This window comes from Lagopus leucura, unplaced genomic scaffold (assembly GCF_019238085.1).
Source record: "Lagopus leucura isolate 7727_CA_CO unplaced genomic scaffold, USGS_WTPT01 Super-Scaffold_100004, whole genome shotgun sequence".
NCBI lineage: Eukaryota > Metazoa > Chordata > Aves > Galliformes > Phasianidae > Lagopus > Lagopus leucura.
The window spans coordinates 2,798,555-2,814,770 of record NW_024962264.1 but is presented as its reverse complement, the minus strand read 5'-3'; the positions used below and the strand labels follow the sequence as shown (position 1 = coordinate 2,814,770).

Below are 16,216 nucleotides of genomic sequence, written 5' to 3'. Positions count from 1 at the left end.
TAAATTAAAAAGGAAAAATAGGATCAGATCTAGAAGTTCCTGCAGTTGTGTAGCATATATTGAATGCAGTGCCATACATTTTATTAAGTGAGCCAGAAGTTTCTTTGAAAGCATAACAGTTTACACTGTTAATACCTACTAGATGAGACTTGGAATTTTCACATGAATTCAGAATGTTGTAATTAGGTATAAACTAAAGGTAATGATAGGTATCATAACCATGGTTATCTGTGTTTTACAAGAAGGATAGGTTATTGTTAGGTGTTTTAGTGAGAGTGTAAATGTAGGATTGAAAGTGTTAAATAAAAGGTTTGTGGAATAAGACAATGACCCTCTCTGTACACAGGTGGCTGCTTCCTAGCTCTAAATTATTCGTATTTTCTAAAGAAATTTAAGGGAAAAAATCTTATTACTCAAATCCCAAATACTGAATTCAGGCTTTTCTCTGACACGGTGCAAAGGAATTTTTCTCACAGAACATTTTCTACTTAATGAATTCATTTGACAGAGTTCAGTGTTGAATGTGAGTGAATATGTGACTAATGTCACATCTGTGTTTTGCGCTGTCATTGTATATAGCTGCAGGAGTCTTTAGAATTGTTTGTAATGATTTTTTAAAATGAAAATAATACTTTATTTTTTTCCCTAAATTATATTTGTTTTCTAACTTCAGTTCCACCAGTCATCCGAGTGTACCCAGAGAGTCAGGCAAGGGAGCCAGGAGTGACAGCTAGCCTTCGATGCCACGCTGACGGTATTCCTAACCCACAACTTGGCTGGCTGAAGAATGGAATTGATATCACTCCGAAGTTATCTAAACAGCTAACTCTTCAAGGTAAATGGGCGTATTTATTGTTTTCTACAGGTTGCAAAAGCTTTATGAGGGCATCGTTTCTCTACTTGGTATTCTTATTGCTTAGTTTTAAACAAGGGTTGAAGTCTAAGCTAAAACATTTTAGGCAATATCTTGAAATTTCTTCCTAAGGCATGCATGTACTTTGCTTTCTTGTAATCAAAATAAGAGGTTTACACTGTAACAGAATCACCAGTAAATTCCAGTAGCTTTTCTTAGTTAAAAGATATGTGGCTTCTGAGTACGAGAAACAGCCCAAAACCCAGTTCTAGTTACAATATTGGAGTTTGTCACAGCAAGTACATTTGTACCATTCAACGTGTATTCAGAATTTCTATTTAAATTAGGAAGCAATGTTTTTGTGCATATTTTATTCGTAACTATGCATTGATGGTAATCTAATTGTTTTTCATGAGCCCAGATTTAAATTGATACTGGACTTTTACTGCGGCTCAGTTGAAAACAGGAGTTTTTTTGACTGTAAGAATCTCAGTGAGAAGTAGGGAACTGATGGCTAAAAGGACAGCAGGAGAAATATATGAAATGGATTTGCTCTTATATGAGGGGTCTCAGCAGACCTCAAAGGTCATGCAAAGGTACTCAATAACAATTAAAAAAAGCAAACTAGAATAAATCAAAAGCAACCAAAGAACGTTGAAACCTACACAGCTGAAGGGAAATCTAACTTCTAAACAATGGTAAAAGCCAGTTTTTATCATCTTTGGGGCTTGTAGATTTCAGTGAAACTATCCAGAGTGGCATTTGTCTGTAGTCCTTCTGGTGAACTTTGATCATCCATTGAAGAATAAACCTTATGATATCCGTATTATCTTCAAAATATCATCTCATTCTTCTGCAAAAACAAACAAACAAACAGAAAACAGAACAGAAATGCGGCTGCAGTGATAGAGTGGGATAGATGGCAACTGCTTCGGTAGAGTCTTACCTTCTCTTTAAATGATGGAGGCTTCTGTGCTTTCACAGCTCTCTGTCCTGAATATGTGTGAAGAATTTCCTTAACAGAAAGATGAGTAGAATGTGCTAGACTCTTCCTGGTGGTCTCATCTTTCATGGCAGCATTCTGTTGATTTCCCCTTCAGGGATTTGAGTGCAAGATTGTTTTTGTTCCCTTGCCTCCATGTTACATATTTATGATTACTTAATTAGAATGTTTCTTCTGTAAACCAACCAACAAACGAACCAGCAAAGCACAATTTAATTCAGTGTTCCTGAATGTACTCATATGAGATAAAGTTTTATAGTTTCTCTGAGCTTTTCCTGTCCCAGAGTTGAACTGTCTATGCATTAGACATAGCATATTATCCATAGATCCAGAGGGAGGTTTTTACCATGACCTAGTGTCCCTTCTAGTCCATGTTATAGAATTTCTAGAAAGTTGTTTTTGAAATCTTACAGCTGAACAAGCATGCTGCACTTACAGTGCAGTGAGTCATTGTTCTCATCATTATTTACATGACAATATTTAAGAAAACCTTTGCTTGAGAAATTTGGATTCTGTTGCTATTCCTACTCAAGCTGGTGCACAACTCCTCATTTGTGTGCTAATGCTTATTTTGCATGTGCAAAACTCATTTGTGTTTACTTTGTCCAAGATCAGTCTGAAAATACTCCTGAAATTATTCTAGAGTATATATAGTATATATATATAGTATATAGATTCCTATGCTGATGTAGGTATAAAATTCCAAAGTACCAATTCTTTTCTGTCATGCTTCATTGACAAAAAAGCAATCATAGGGGCTTCTGGTTGCTAGGAACAATTCTGTATTATTTATCTTGAAAATGTAGTCCATTATATTCCATAGAAACCTGCCTAATTGTTTGTAAAGCTTGTAATAGGGTGGTAATAGACAAAACGCAACCTAATGAAACATAGTTGATTATAAATATGACCACAGTCACTTAAATCTATATAAAATATCAGGTTGATGTTTACATCCAAACTGCAGAATCAAGTGAGATATTGCATGTATCCATAAGATGAATAATAGTGCATGCAGTTCACTACCCAGTTGGACACCTTTTGATTAGATTTGGCACGTCTCCAAGTTATGAAATCATGAATGAAAACAGTTTAATTAGCATGAATGGAGAAGGCCTTTTGAGTGTTTGATCTGAAAGCACTTTAGTATGCCTGTACGTTGAATTTTCCTTCCTTTCAGCAAATGGCAGTGAGGTACACATTAGTAACGTGCGCTATGAAGATACAGGAGCATATACTTGCATTGCAAAGAATGAAGCAGGAGTGGATGAAGACATTTCTTCTCTTTTTGTAGAAGATTCTGCTCGAAAGACCCGTAAGTACTATGGGAAGTAAGAAAAAAAAAAGAACATGCAGCCCTCACTTAAATGTGAAATTATTATTAAAAAATAGGTAAATAATACCTAAAAGGCAGAGTGTGAACCTCATTTAGAAATGAAATTGAATCTCTGAATCATTTTGTGAATTGGCATATTTTTTAAATATGTGGTGGTTTCTTCATGATACGTTTGTTCCTTGTATGAAGGAAAAGATGCCTAAATAAGGAAGAACAGTAGTTCTGTTTCAAGGTGGTTTCAAGGGGAAATCAAAGAAAAAAGAAAAAAAATGTGTATGTGTTCTTGACATGTATCAAGAGTTAGACTTTGCCCTCGTGATATCTTGCCATTGCTGGACTTGATCTCTACTGCAGAGAGTACTCAGCATGTCTAAATCAGGTCCAGATAAGTTCGAGTTTGCCCGTTCTGTCTTGTGCCCTTTTAACTGTGGCTCTCCAGAAATGTGAAGCAGCAGTTGACTGCATTTGCTTATGAAGTTAGGAGTTCACTTTGCCATAGAAATCTGTCTTACAAATGTAAACTGTTTTTCTTTATCCTTCATGGGATGGTAGCAGCACTTATAAACCCATTTTACTTGTTATTTGTCTGTCTACATATTCTCTTCTTCATTCCTGAGTTCACATGCTTTTGACTTTTTCTTTTAAACCAGTTATTTTTATCAATAGCACACATTTTCTGGAAATACACATAGTAAAGATTATTCAACAGTGATGAGTACTCAACAGAATATACTGCAGGCAGGATTAGTAGCACTGCAAGTCTGTCTGACACTTCCTCTCGTAAGATGCTGAATTTGGTTCCATATGCTCAGCTCCAGAGCTTTATTAAATTTTAAATGTTTTGAGGAAATCCTCCATGGAAGGAAATTTTATACCTACAGTTTTAATATCGTTATTTAGCTGATTTGAGTAATGCTAATTATAACCATTGTTTCATGATTCTTAACAGTTGTTTTTAAGTGTCACAAAAATGACTGCTCAGGCAGTTGAGAAGGCAGCTGAGCATAAATAACTCTTTTGATCATGTTAAATTTCTAATACTGGTGATATGAAGTGGCTCGGTCACTTTCATTTGCCTTTTGCAGTCTGTGAAACGAGTTATGAATGTTGTCAAATTACAAAACCTTGACAAATGAGAATTTGTTTATGGTTTCTTAAGACTTGTTTGACCTCAACAATAAAACCTTTATATGCAGCTGTCCAAGTTCCAAATATTGTGGTTATCTAAACTATTGTGTTTCCAAAAGACCTGATCTGAGATAATTATGCAAAATACCATTTTCAAGTATTGTTTGATCCAATAATTTCAGATCAACTACCTTTACATGATCTGTAAAATTACATACCATGCAATGAGCACTGCTGGCAAGACATGCTTTACCATCCTCTAGCTGTAAATTGGAAGCTTTGGAAGCTGTTATGGTGAAGTACAAAGGCTTTACTATTAACACTTTTCTCTTTATATTTATCTTAAAAAATTGGTTCATGGAGAAACGTAGGAATTATTAAAGAAGAGAATTACATAAGTAAAAGTGCTTGCATGAAACTTTGGGGGCTTTTCGTCCCCCAATTTTACTTCTATCGTCCTTTAAGGAATTTAGCTGACATTTATCTTTATAATCAAGTTTAATGAAGTTCTGGGTGATATTTTCTTGTTGTTATTAATGTTGTTAGTTTCTATTTTCTGGCTTTTATTTGTTTGCATTTTCCCTTTTTATAGTAGAATATTGCTTTGGAACAAAAGTAGAACAGATTCCGACTAGCTTGTCAGTTAATCTGAGGTTCCCTATTTCTAAAATTTGATGCAAAATAAAGCTTATAGCAAATAAATAAATAAATAAATTTCAAAGCATTTATTTGATTGGCTATTGAAAAGGTAGAATTTTTAACAGCGGTGCTCTAAAATATAAACTGTCATTACACTGCCTTGAACGTGACAGTGATTTTATATGCAACATTGTGAACATAAGGGTGTAGTTCCATTTTTACCAGGATGTATCTTTTTATTTCCTAGATAGTTAAGAATAAAAGGAAGCCTTCATTTTTTAATGTATCCAATCAACTGCTTCCATGTGTCTGAACATTTTTCGTTACAAATGCTACTTAGCATAATAAGCTAAATTTTTGGATGTCATCTGTGAAATCTGATTTGTAACACATCACCAATTTTTTTATGTGGAAAACTCAGTATTCAGGTTTTTGAGAATGGAATATTTACAACAGAACTGACATAGGTAGGTCATTCCTTTGGGTATGGATAAATCTTGCTAGTGTAAACAACTCCTAAAAGAAAATCTTACATGCGCCAGTACCTCTATTTGAATTAAAGTGAATTACAAATAATTAGACTGAAATAATAAACAAATATATTTTTCATCTGTATGTCTGAAAATGTTTTCAGATTGTTAGGATTTCAAGTTTATAGCACTAGTTACGTACACATTTAATGCATGTGTGTGTCTTACATATTCTAAAGAAACAAAACAAAGGGCAAACCTTCAGTGTATTGTGGAAAGAATGATGATAGTAGCAAAATGAGAAGATAATGCAATCAAAGGAAGGATTATACGTCGAAACGGAATATATTGTGAAATAATTTAGGATAGATCTTTCTAGTTATTCTCGTATCATTCTTGTCATCTCTAGTAGTTATTTGATTTCTCAAGTCTAAGTGTGTAAATGCCATGAAATTGAACTCCCAGTAGTCATTATTTTTCAGGATTTGAGGTATTTTGTATCTGTATAAAACCTGAAGAAAGGCCTGTGTGTTTGAAAGCCTGTTTTTTCCAGTGATACCAATCTCTGTAGAACCTGTTACAAAGAGACTTGTTCTGTTGTTTTGCAAACCTCTGCAGGTGTTGGATGACTGCTATTAGGTTCCATTAAGCCTTCTTCCAGAGATGTAAGAGTTCAGTTCTCTCATTATCCTTCTTCCTGATGTGCATGTGTTTTATCATGTGATCTTTGCTCTCTTTTCCTCTCTCCTGAGAAATGTTAGAATTTTGTAATCTCTCTTGAAGATGATATTTTAACCTCTGAAAACTTGGTCTTAAGCTGAAAGCCAATGTTTCGTGAAAATGCTTTACTGTAGCTAGAAACTTTATTATCATGACAGCATTTTATAAAAGCATAAAGCAGTCTGTCAGATTTTACCACTAGATATTCATATTTTTATAGTAATTTGCAAATTGGTTTCATAAAGAAAATAATTACTTCTATTTTTCTAGGATCTTCTTTACTGATTCTTTAAACTGCTTTTCACAATGTGCATTTTAATGTATCATGAATTTTATAGTCAACAAGAACAAAACAGCATACGCCATAAATTGATCTTTACACCCCATTCCTAGAACAGAAGTGTCTAAAAATTTGCTAAATGCATTATCTATTCTGTTTTAATTCTCTAAGGACTGGAAATTATTTTCATTTTTTTTAAATTTCGTTTTAACTCAAATCTGCAGTAAAACCATCTAGAAGTGATCTCATTGAGTTGGATGACAGCTGGATGATCATTGATGTATCTAGTAAAAACATTCTAGGAGTCACCAACCTGGTCTAAATCTCACTGAAGACTACAGTCTTCTCAGTTGTCAAGCTCCTCTACAAACACCTGAGACAACTCATCTGTGTTGAAAGGAGTCTCTGGTATAATTACATTTGTTATACAAATACCAGTTTAAAATCTGGTTTTGGTTTCATTGTTCTAGTTTCTTTCCGCTGTAGTTCGGTTTTTCAGAAGAGATATTTTATGGATTCACAACAGAACCATTTTATCTATCTTCTCCATTTAACAAGACATTAAATTGCAAATTGTTACTCCTAAATACAGATTTAACTCTTTGTTTGCCTAAAGTGTGTCCTCCCAGAAGTGCAACTAGGCCTGAATTAAAGATGTAGAGATGGGGAGTTTCCTATTTCTCTTTCTAATTTGCTCTATTAACAAATCTCTTTCACTACTGCAGAACTGTGTTTAGTTTCCCTTTGGAATTCGGTTCTTCCTTTCATTTCTTTCTTTTTGTCCTAATGAATTACTGTTTAACTATTCTTGCCCTGTGTTTGTACCATCATTAAATATTAATGTTTCTCTCACACAAAGTAGAAGTTTCTCATGAAAAAAAGTTATCATAGGAGTTGGAGTGTCTTTTTGGCTTGTAGATGTTAATTAGTTTTGATAAAATTTTCTTAAAAGTAGGCAAGGCTGTTTGCAAAACCAAATGGATTTTTATTTATTTATTTTTTGTGATAGGTGAAGAAATACAAACATTGTAATGTTTGAATTCTACATCCACTCCTTTTTTCTTAGTATCAGCAGAAGTTTATGTATATTTACTAATATTTACTAATATTATAACAGTAAAAACTACTTTTTCAGGTCAATCAGATTGCCAGTTTTTAATACACTTAATGTGCACATTACTACCATTGTTTAACTCTAATATGTAATCAGAAAATTGTGGTAGCAAATTAGTTGTTTAGCAAAATCCTGATTTGCGTCTATTGAACTTTTATGTTTCTAAAATCATAATTAGATCAGAGAATATAATCATATTTGTTTGACAAGAGCTGGTTTCCATTAGAACATAGTAGCTAGCCTGTAATTATATTTTCTTCCTTTAATTTCTGACTGAATTGAATTCTGTGGGAGTGTTGTCTATTCTTCTGTCTAGGACACGCACTCCAGTCTAGGCTGCAGCTACCTGAATCATGATGTTTCAGAGAGCTGGGAGGAATGGAAGGGGAACAACATAGGAACATATAGTAGTGCTCTGCTTGAACATAGTTATATACTTCAAATTTGTTCAAAATTCCTAGCAGCAGACCAAACACCTCCTGGAAACTAATTTAGGAATTATTTTTATGCCAGTTTTTAAATACTATTTATCTTGAGTATATATATGTGTGATTTACCTTCTCTTGTTGCTTTGTAGGCTGTAAAGTATTTAATCAGCCCCCTGTTTTCAATTACCATCCTGCTTCTATGCAAATATAATATAAAAATACTTACGGAATAATATTGCCCAGAGAACATTAACAAAATGTGGTTTATAACAGTAGAATTGAAACGTGAGGAGCTCTGGAGTCAAGATCGTGTTCTTTTACCTCCAGCAGCCATTTGTGATATTTATCCAGGGCCTTCACTGCTGCATTGGTGTAAAGGAATACAAAGCTACTGGAACAATTTCTGCTAGAAAAATTAGAAGTTAAGTGTAACTAAGGCTGGTTTATTATTATTATTATTTAAAAACTATTTCTTTCCTTTTGTAAGTGGGGTCTTTATTCTAATAGTAATCACCTGTGCAGTAACTGATAAAACTGGCTTTTCATTTTCTAGCTTGCAGTGTATGCAAGTGCACGTTAAAGAACCCTCAATTCTTTTATCAACGGACAGCTTTCTTCACCATGTGACTGAATTTAGCAGTTTAAAGTGAGAATGCACAAATTCTTGACAGCTGCAGTGCTGATTTATGCCAGTGCCTTAATTCGGTAGTCACAAATGCAGGTTGGATCCACCCAATTCGTTGAACCCACAAGGCAAGTAAAGGTTTTCAACATACTTTTACTGAAACACTCAGGGAATACTTGAAGAACAAAAATATAGAGCAGGTAATTCAACAGTGTAACTAAATAATATATTGAAGAGGGTGGACTGGGCAGTTTGTTACTGCCTTTTTGTAGATGCAGATTGCAGTGATAACCACGAGGGGAGGAGGGAGAAACTGCAACAATGGCAGCTTCCATCTGCTGTTTTTTTCCTGTTTCTTTGTTTTTGTATTTAGGCTATATTTAGGAAGTATTAGGACCATTGGAATGTATTTCATATTTTATTAAAATTAATCGCTGAATAGGGAATATAATGCATGGTTACAGAGTATAAATATAAATACCATTTCCTGAGCTTGGAAAGAGATAGGGAGAAAAAATTATCCTCACTTGGGATTAATTCAAATTAATTACATTGCTGGAATAGAGTACATCAATTTAATCTAGTGTTCTAAAGAAAAAAAAAAAAAAAAAGACAGTACTGAGAAAAACAAAACAAACCCAAAAACCAGATCATCCAATGGAAGGGAATGTTTCCAAGAGTGATTTTTTAGGTACATAAAATTCTTATCTTCCATCCTTGTAAAATGTTTTTAACTGGAGTAGCTTGAAAAATCCTTTTATTTATTTTCTTTCTCCCTGACTTTGTCAGGTGCATTAGTTTGGGTTAGATTTCCTCTACATTTTGTTTTCGCATAATCCTATCAAACTCGAATCACGGATCATGAAAGCTAAAAAACCTTTTTAAAGCTAAAAAAATAATAATAAAAAAATTGTCATTCTTTTTTACGTTGTTAGTTGAACTATTTTCATTTATCTTGATGTCTTCCAAACTCTTGTTTTCCAAAATATAGTTTAGCTTGCTCCTTAAGATTTTTTCTAAATTTTACTGAGACAAACACATGCATCTGGAGATAGCTGTCATAATAAAAATCTTATCAAATAATGTTGTTAATGCATTTTCAGTAACTTGATATTACTCAATGATGCTTTAATATTCATGAAGTTTTACTCTTGGTTATCAATCACAGGATCTTGTATTATTCAGTTAGACCACTATGTCATTGTCCCCACTAAATTGCAAAGCAAGTTCTGCAAATCCTTTCATCAAGTTATGCAGAGCAGTGTAAAAATTGTCTCATGCACCATGTCTTGGTGCTGTATTTACAAAATAATATATTTGTGCCTTGCCATTAAGTAGATCTGCTTTTATCACATTGCCTTTTTAATAAAATGTCATTGTCCTAACACCTAGCAAGAGTTTATGTGATGTGTATGCTATTGTCTCATTGTTTTATGGCCATCATAAGCAAGTAGGCATCTCCACTTTCTAAAGCTCAGAGTGAGACTAAAAGCCTTTTGACTGTGATTTATGGCCTAAATTCTCTCTGAAAGGCTTTATGCAACTTTAATAGAATTTTCCTGTCACATCTTATACTGAATGATACCTATTAACCTAATTTTCTCAGAGATAATTTATGCTGGCATTTTATTTTATGGCAGTGCTAAACAAGTTAATACTTGTTGAATGCATCATAGACAAAGACTTTATTTCAAGCTTGCAAGTATGGGGCAGAAATTCAGCTCATGAGCCATTTTTTCTTCCTTTTATTGTAGTCTCTATTGAGTTAATGTGCTACCAGAATTGAATTCTTTTAGAAAATAAATTAGAGAAAAATTAACATTGAAGGTAAGGAGCAAATTCTTGCTAATCATACCAATCCATATGATATCATTTATTGAAAGATTTGAATATTTACTCTCCTATAAGAGTGTATATTAAAATAGGGATGTATAAACAAATAAATATTTTGTCCTATATGAGTACCCAATCTGAAATTACATATATTAAATCAGCTGAATGTCCAAAAGTTCATCTGAGACTGAAGCTCACATATGACCAAAAGCAAAGTGTTCATCTTTGACTTCGAACTGACAAATAAGAGTTTAGTATTCATAAAAATGTTTGGTTATTATTTTTGCCCAACCTGAGTTGAAATTTAAATGCATGTTCAGGAGAACAGAATAGAATTTCAAAGAATTTGTATTGACATATTCATGTTAATAAAAGTTGATGTAGTCAGTAGATAACTCTGAAAAAATGTGTTAACTTACATTTTACACTTTTGTTTGTAAGCCTGTCAAATCTGAATTTCACATAGAATAAGAATAAAATTAAAAGCAGATAACTCAGTAAATGTTTTCGTTCTGCTTGACAGTGGATGCTGAAAAAAAGGTGAATCACTTTAACCTTATCTTCACTTTCAGCACTATTATTTTAAAAAAAGAAGATAGTAATAAATTTGTGTGGTTCAGCTGCCAGACAAGGCTTTACTATGCAACAGGTTAAAGTAAGGGAATGAGAAAAAGGGAATATAACAGGTTAGTTCTTCTTATGATGCATCTGGGATATTAAGCAGGTTAGTTGTCAGTGCCATTAGTATTGGCTATCAGTGAAGTATGCAGAGCACATCCCTTCAAACATCTTGAAATTGCTTTTTTAAGCATTTAAAGGTGTAACAGTATTTTAAATGCAAAGCTTGTATTTGGATGAAACAAATGTGGAATAAAAGTAAATGACTCGGAATCTATATTTTGAAAGAGTTTATTTTCTTTTGTTTATTGGAATAATATATGACATATGATGCTGGTCTTTTCCCATTCCAAAGGCCATTTTGAACTGCACTGCTTATTTATCATGACAAGCAAGGAGATACGTCAGCTGTTAAGGTTTAGTTGATACCCATTTTGCTTAAGTGACAATCAATGAAAATGTTTTTATTTAGCTTTCAGAATGTGTAACACTGGGAGAAAAGAAATGAAGACCAAGTTGCTTAACTGTAGATCATAAAGTAAATACAAAAGAATGGTAATTTTTAATTAAAAAGAAAAAAAAAAACAAAAAAAAAAAAACAAAAAAAAACAACCATAGATTTAAAAGATCACTGAGCATTTTCTTAGGTAGTTACCACTGAAGCAAGTGATGCTAGTGTATACAAAAGTAAAAAATATGATTACTAATATGACGGGTCTGTGAATGGTGTATTAAAATAGACACATCAATAAGATAGAATAAAAAACATATATATGTGTATATATATATTTACTGTGTTGGCTTTTACCTTGCTTCACAAACAAAACCAAATATCTCCTCCTGGGAGACTGAAAACAGCCTGCTCTGTTATAACACTCACCAGTGTCATAAGGTGCTCCAGCATATTCTGTTTCAGCCCCTACTTGTGCTAACACATGAACTTGTCAAGGCTTTAAATACTAGGCCCAACACAGAAGCTGTGGCCTGTTCAAAGTCTTCAAATGCAGTGTCCTCTGCTAGGCTGCAGATGTATCCTTGCTAATATTTAATAGTTGTATGTTGTTTGAATATGTTTCTTTTAACAAATCAGGGTAATAAGGCACAAGAGCAGATGGCGGTGTTCTGTCTTAAATTGAGAAAGTTTTTCAGGGGTATGTAAATTTTAAAGTTTGTAAGTATGTGTGATAATTGAGTATAGGATGTGGTTGAAGATGCTGATTGTTGTTTAAGCTTAAAGAAAGCAAAACAATATATTCTTTAACATAATCAGCATCTAGAGGGGTTGTGGCTGGACCAGCATTGCAGTCTTTGTTTCAAAGCTGGAGATCTTCCATGAATATAAGTAATAGGCACAGTTTAAAAACTAAGTGAGGTTTCTTGACCTTTATTAGGTAAAGTGAAAGTAGGCATTTGTAATTTTATATTGTACTCTGAAACGTCTCATTTTTCTTCTGGCTAATTTGTTTGTTTTAAAATGTATGAGCCAGGCTTTTTAAGCACCCTTTTAATCTCCTTTAACTGTTGTTTTTTCATCATCTGGCTCAGAACCTCATGCATATAATTTTGCATTAACATGAATACATTCTGTACTCCAAATCTTAAATCAGTTGATTTGATCTCATGTAGTTCCTCAGAGTTGAATAGTTGCAATTACGTTTTATTTTCTTTCCTATGTTACTTCCAGAAAAGAAAGAAAAAAAAAGAAAAAAGAAAAAAAAAAGACTGATAAAAGGTAGATGTTAATGGCAAAACTTATAGGACATCAAATGACAGTAATTACATGGTTCTTTACTCATATTGTGAAGAGAAAACTAATTTTATAGGAAATCCTCCTCCTTTCCCTGGGGAAATTAATTTGCTTTTTTTCAGAAAGAGCAACAACAACAATACACATATATAAGATTTCCAAGAAAAAAAAATGGAACTATCATCTGAATATAGACACTGTCATACAGGAAAGAAGATTGGGGGTTCCAAAACACACGTGGAGCAAAATACATTGAATGATCTAAATTTGGCAGCCGTACTATTGTTAGTAAGAGTCACCATGAAATTTCATTTGGAGAAGTTGGATTTGTAGGGGATGCATACTCAGCTTTTGTAGTCAATACTTTATTCAAAGTTATGGTGTTTTGAAATCTACGGCCTGAAATCAGAAGAGAAAGTAGAAAAGTAGGTGATAGAGAAATAAATTTCAAATATGTTGTCCCATTTTGACTCTAGCAGCAATTCAACCAACAGAAATTCTACCTCATGATGTAAAGGGGGCACTGCTCTGCCTGAATTGGAGACAAGATGGCATGCTGCTTTAATACTGGCCTTTGGAAGTTTATTGGATCCTAGTGACTCAAGGCAATTACAATTTGAAAATAACGTACACCTAGCACTATTAAGTCATATAATTAAGCTGTTTTAAAGATAATAAACAGAATGCAGACTAAGCATTTTGAAAGAAAGGTACTTAAGTTCTGTGGTGGAAATGTGAAAAATTTTATTCTAGCACTTTTTCATTTCACTGCTGCTTTCTACTTATATAGTATTATCTCTAATTTGTACACTTAACACACTAAGGTTAAAAAGTAATCGTCACCTTAACTATATTGAGAAGTAACTGAGTGACACAGTTTAAATACCATGTCTAAGGTCACATAATGAAGTAGTTCTGTTGAGACAATTAATGAAACAAAATCAGCAGTCAAGTAAAAATAGAAGAGTCACAGGAAAAAATAAAGCCTAATGACTGTTAGCCAAGACTTTGACCCATGTGCTTTTAAGAAAGTAGACTGAAACTTTCTCCAAGGGCCTCTCCATCCATTGGTTATCTGTCTATTCTGGCAGAGCATGAGAATGAGAGAAATGCTGCACTGCACAAGGCAGAAAGCCTGTTGAGGACAAAGTCCTGACTTCAACAGTGCCCAGTAAAAGGTGCTTGGGAAAAACCACAGTATCTGGGGCTTGTCAGGATTAATTATGGTTCTTGTGTGTATTCTCAGGCTTAAGTAACCAACATTGTTTCTAATAATATCTCTTTCAATAATTTTTCTGACCTTTTCCTTTTAACTTACATTAATTAGTTTTGCGACATTGTGTTTCAATGAACATCACAATTTTGTTGCCCATTAAGTGGTGTGTTCTCTGTGCTGTATTTCTGTCCTTTAAAATTTTCTTTATTTCTTAAGACTACTGTACTATAAAACACTTTTTTTTGTTTGTGTGTGTGTGTGTGTGTGTGCATGTGTGGCATTTTAAACAATGTGTTCCATATTATGCTGAACTATAAAGATTTAAAATTTTCACAATTTAATTCTTCTTTTTCTCCTCAGGAAGAAAAAGCTACAGAGTAGTAAATTATCATAATTAGTTTTCATTGATCTCAAAGGTCTAAAATCTGAACACCAAACAAGATGATAAAATGCAACTCACATTTTCATGGAAACCGAATATTAAACACATACTTGCCATGCCAGCTTGTATTCCTCACCTTCCCCCCCCCCCCAAATTGTGTTCTTTTGAATATAGTTAGAGTCAAATATCATACATCAATTCATCTTCAGTGTCATAGATATGCTACAGCAGTGCAGAAGAACATTTTATATGCATGTTGGCTTTGCATGTTTCTCTCGTAACTATGTTCTGAAATGAATCTCAAAATTCAGTGGTGCTTAAAGGAAATGACCAAAATTGTGTCACCTCCAGTTAATGTGCCTAATACACGTATGTGTAATTCCATGTGTTTTATGTGTTTTTGTTTTGTTTTGATAATGAATCATAAAACACAGAATTGAAGGCTAATTGAGTCAATTTGGGTGGCGGGGGAGGATGGGGAGGGATGAGATTCATTTTAACTTCAATCATTTTTTGTTTTTTACCTTACTGCTAGACATAGAAAACTTTGTTTCATCCTATTGTTAATTCACTGTTTCCATTGATTTTCAGATTTTAGTGAATCAGAGGTTAAAGCATCCTAATTATTTCAGAAGTGATTTATCTTTTTGTGTTGTTTTCTTTTTTTCTTGTTCATTTGTGTTTTCTGCTGTTTCCCTTTCATGCTGCAGTTGCAAATATATTGTGGCGAGAGCAAGGTACAAATATATTTTTTCATATTTTTCTGTAGTGCAATGAAGTGATGTTCCTTGTGCTTTTTGTGTGTGTGTGTGTTTTTGTTGTTGTTGTTGTTCATAGATTACAGTTACAGTAATAACCTTTTTTTTTCCAAGCAATATTTGAGGGAATTTGGTCCTAAGAAAAAAATGTAGTGGAAAATAATCCTTTGAATGTATGTGTATCTTTGTGACTTGCCTTTCCCTTTGAGGAGGGTGGAGAAAATAAACGGATTAAAGTTTTTAGAGAATTGCTCAAAGAGTGACAACAAAAAAATCTGATTTAAAATGTAAGCTTTTGTTTGCGAATATGATAAATCTTCCAACAAGTCTGACTATATATTGTTGAGTTTGGTTTTCTTCCCTGATTCTTTAATCATTCTTATTTCTTCAAATCATAATTTTAAATATTTTTGCTAAAATCAAGGCTTCTGCTGTTTCCTAATGAGACAAGGCATGTTATTCTTTATATATATATACTCAGGAAGGATTTCTGAATATTGAAGAGGAGAATGAAGGTTTGTGATTTGTTTTGTGACAGAGCAAAGGATAAATACAATTACACAGACAGTATCAAGTCTTAAAAGCATGGAAAGCAAAAATAGGTATTAATTTTTTTGTGTGTGTATATATATATATATATATGAAATCTTTTCTGACATACACTAAGAAAAATGTATCACCATGGAACACTATCAAATGTAAGCCTTGTCATGAATTGTCATATCTTTTCTCTAAGCAACCAGATCTTATATCTCAGTTCAGGATTCATTTATTTCAGGAATAGGAAATGTTTCAAGTATTTTCAGTGGAATATTGGTAATACTAAATAGTGGACTAGGCTTTGCTGTGAACTAGTGCTAAAAATGGTATTTCTAGGTGTTTCTTAAATATGTATTTTAAATTAATTTAAAGATTCCAAATATTGATATTTCTTTTGCATAACTACATACTAAACTTCAGCATTTATCAATGTGTTTAAAAACATGAGCAAGGGTTTTTAAATATATGATACTGTTTTACCAGTTCTTCATATACAAACAAATCCAAAGCCACTATATATATATAT

The 16,216-nt window shown here is 33.2% G+C and overlaps 1 protein-coding gene across 1 annotated transcript in view; it reads left to right on the top strand.

The window, feature by feature from the left end:
• The window catches only part of FSTL5 (follistatin like 5), a 238,833-nt gene that overhangs the window by 192,784 nt on the left and 29,833 nt on the right, over window positions 1-16,216 (top strand). Inside the window, exons 9-10 of the mRNA XM_042871332.1 lie at window positions 674-835; window positions 3,037-3,171. Coding sequence (XP_042727266.1) covers window positions 674-835; window positions 3,037-3,171 — 297 coding nt within the window. The remainder of the gene's footprint in view (window positions 1-673; window positions 836-3,036; window positions 3,172-16,216) is intronic.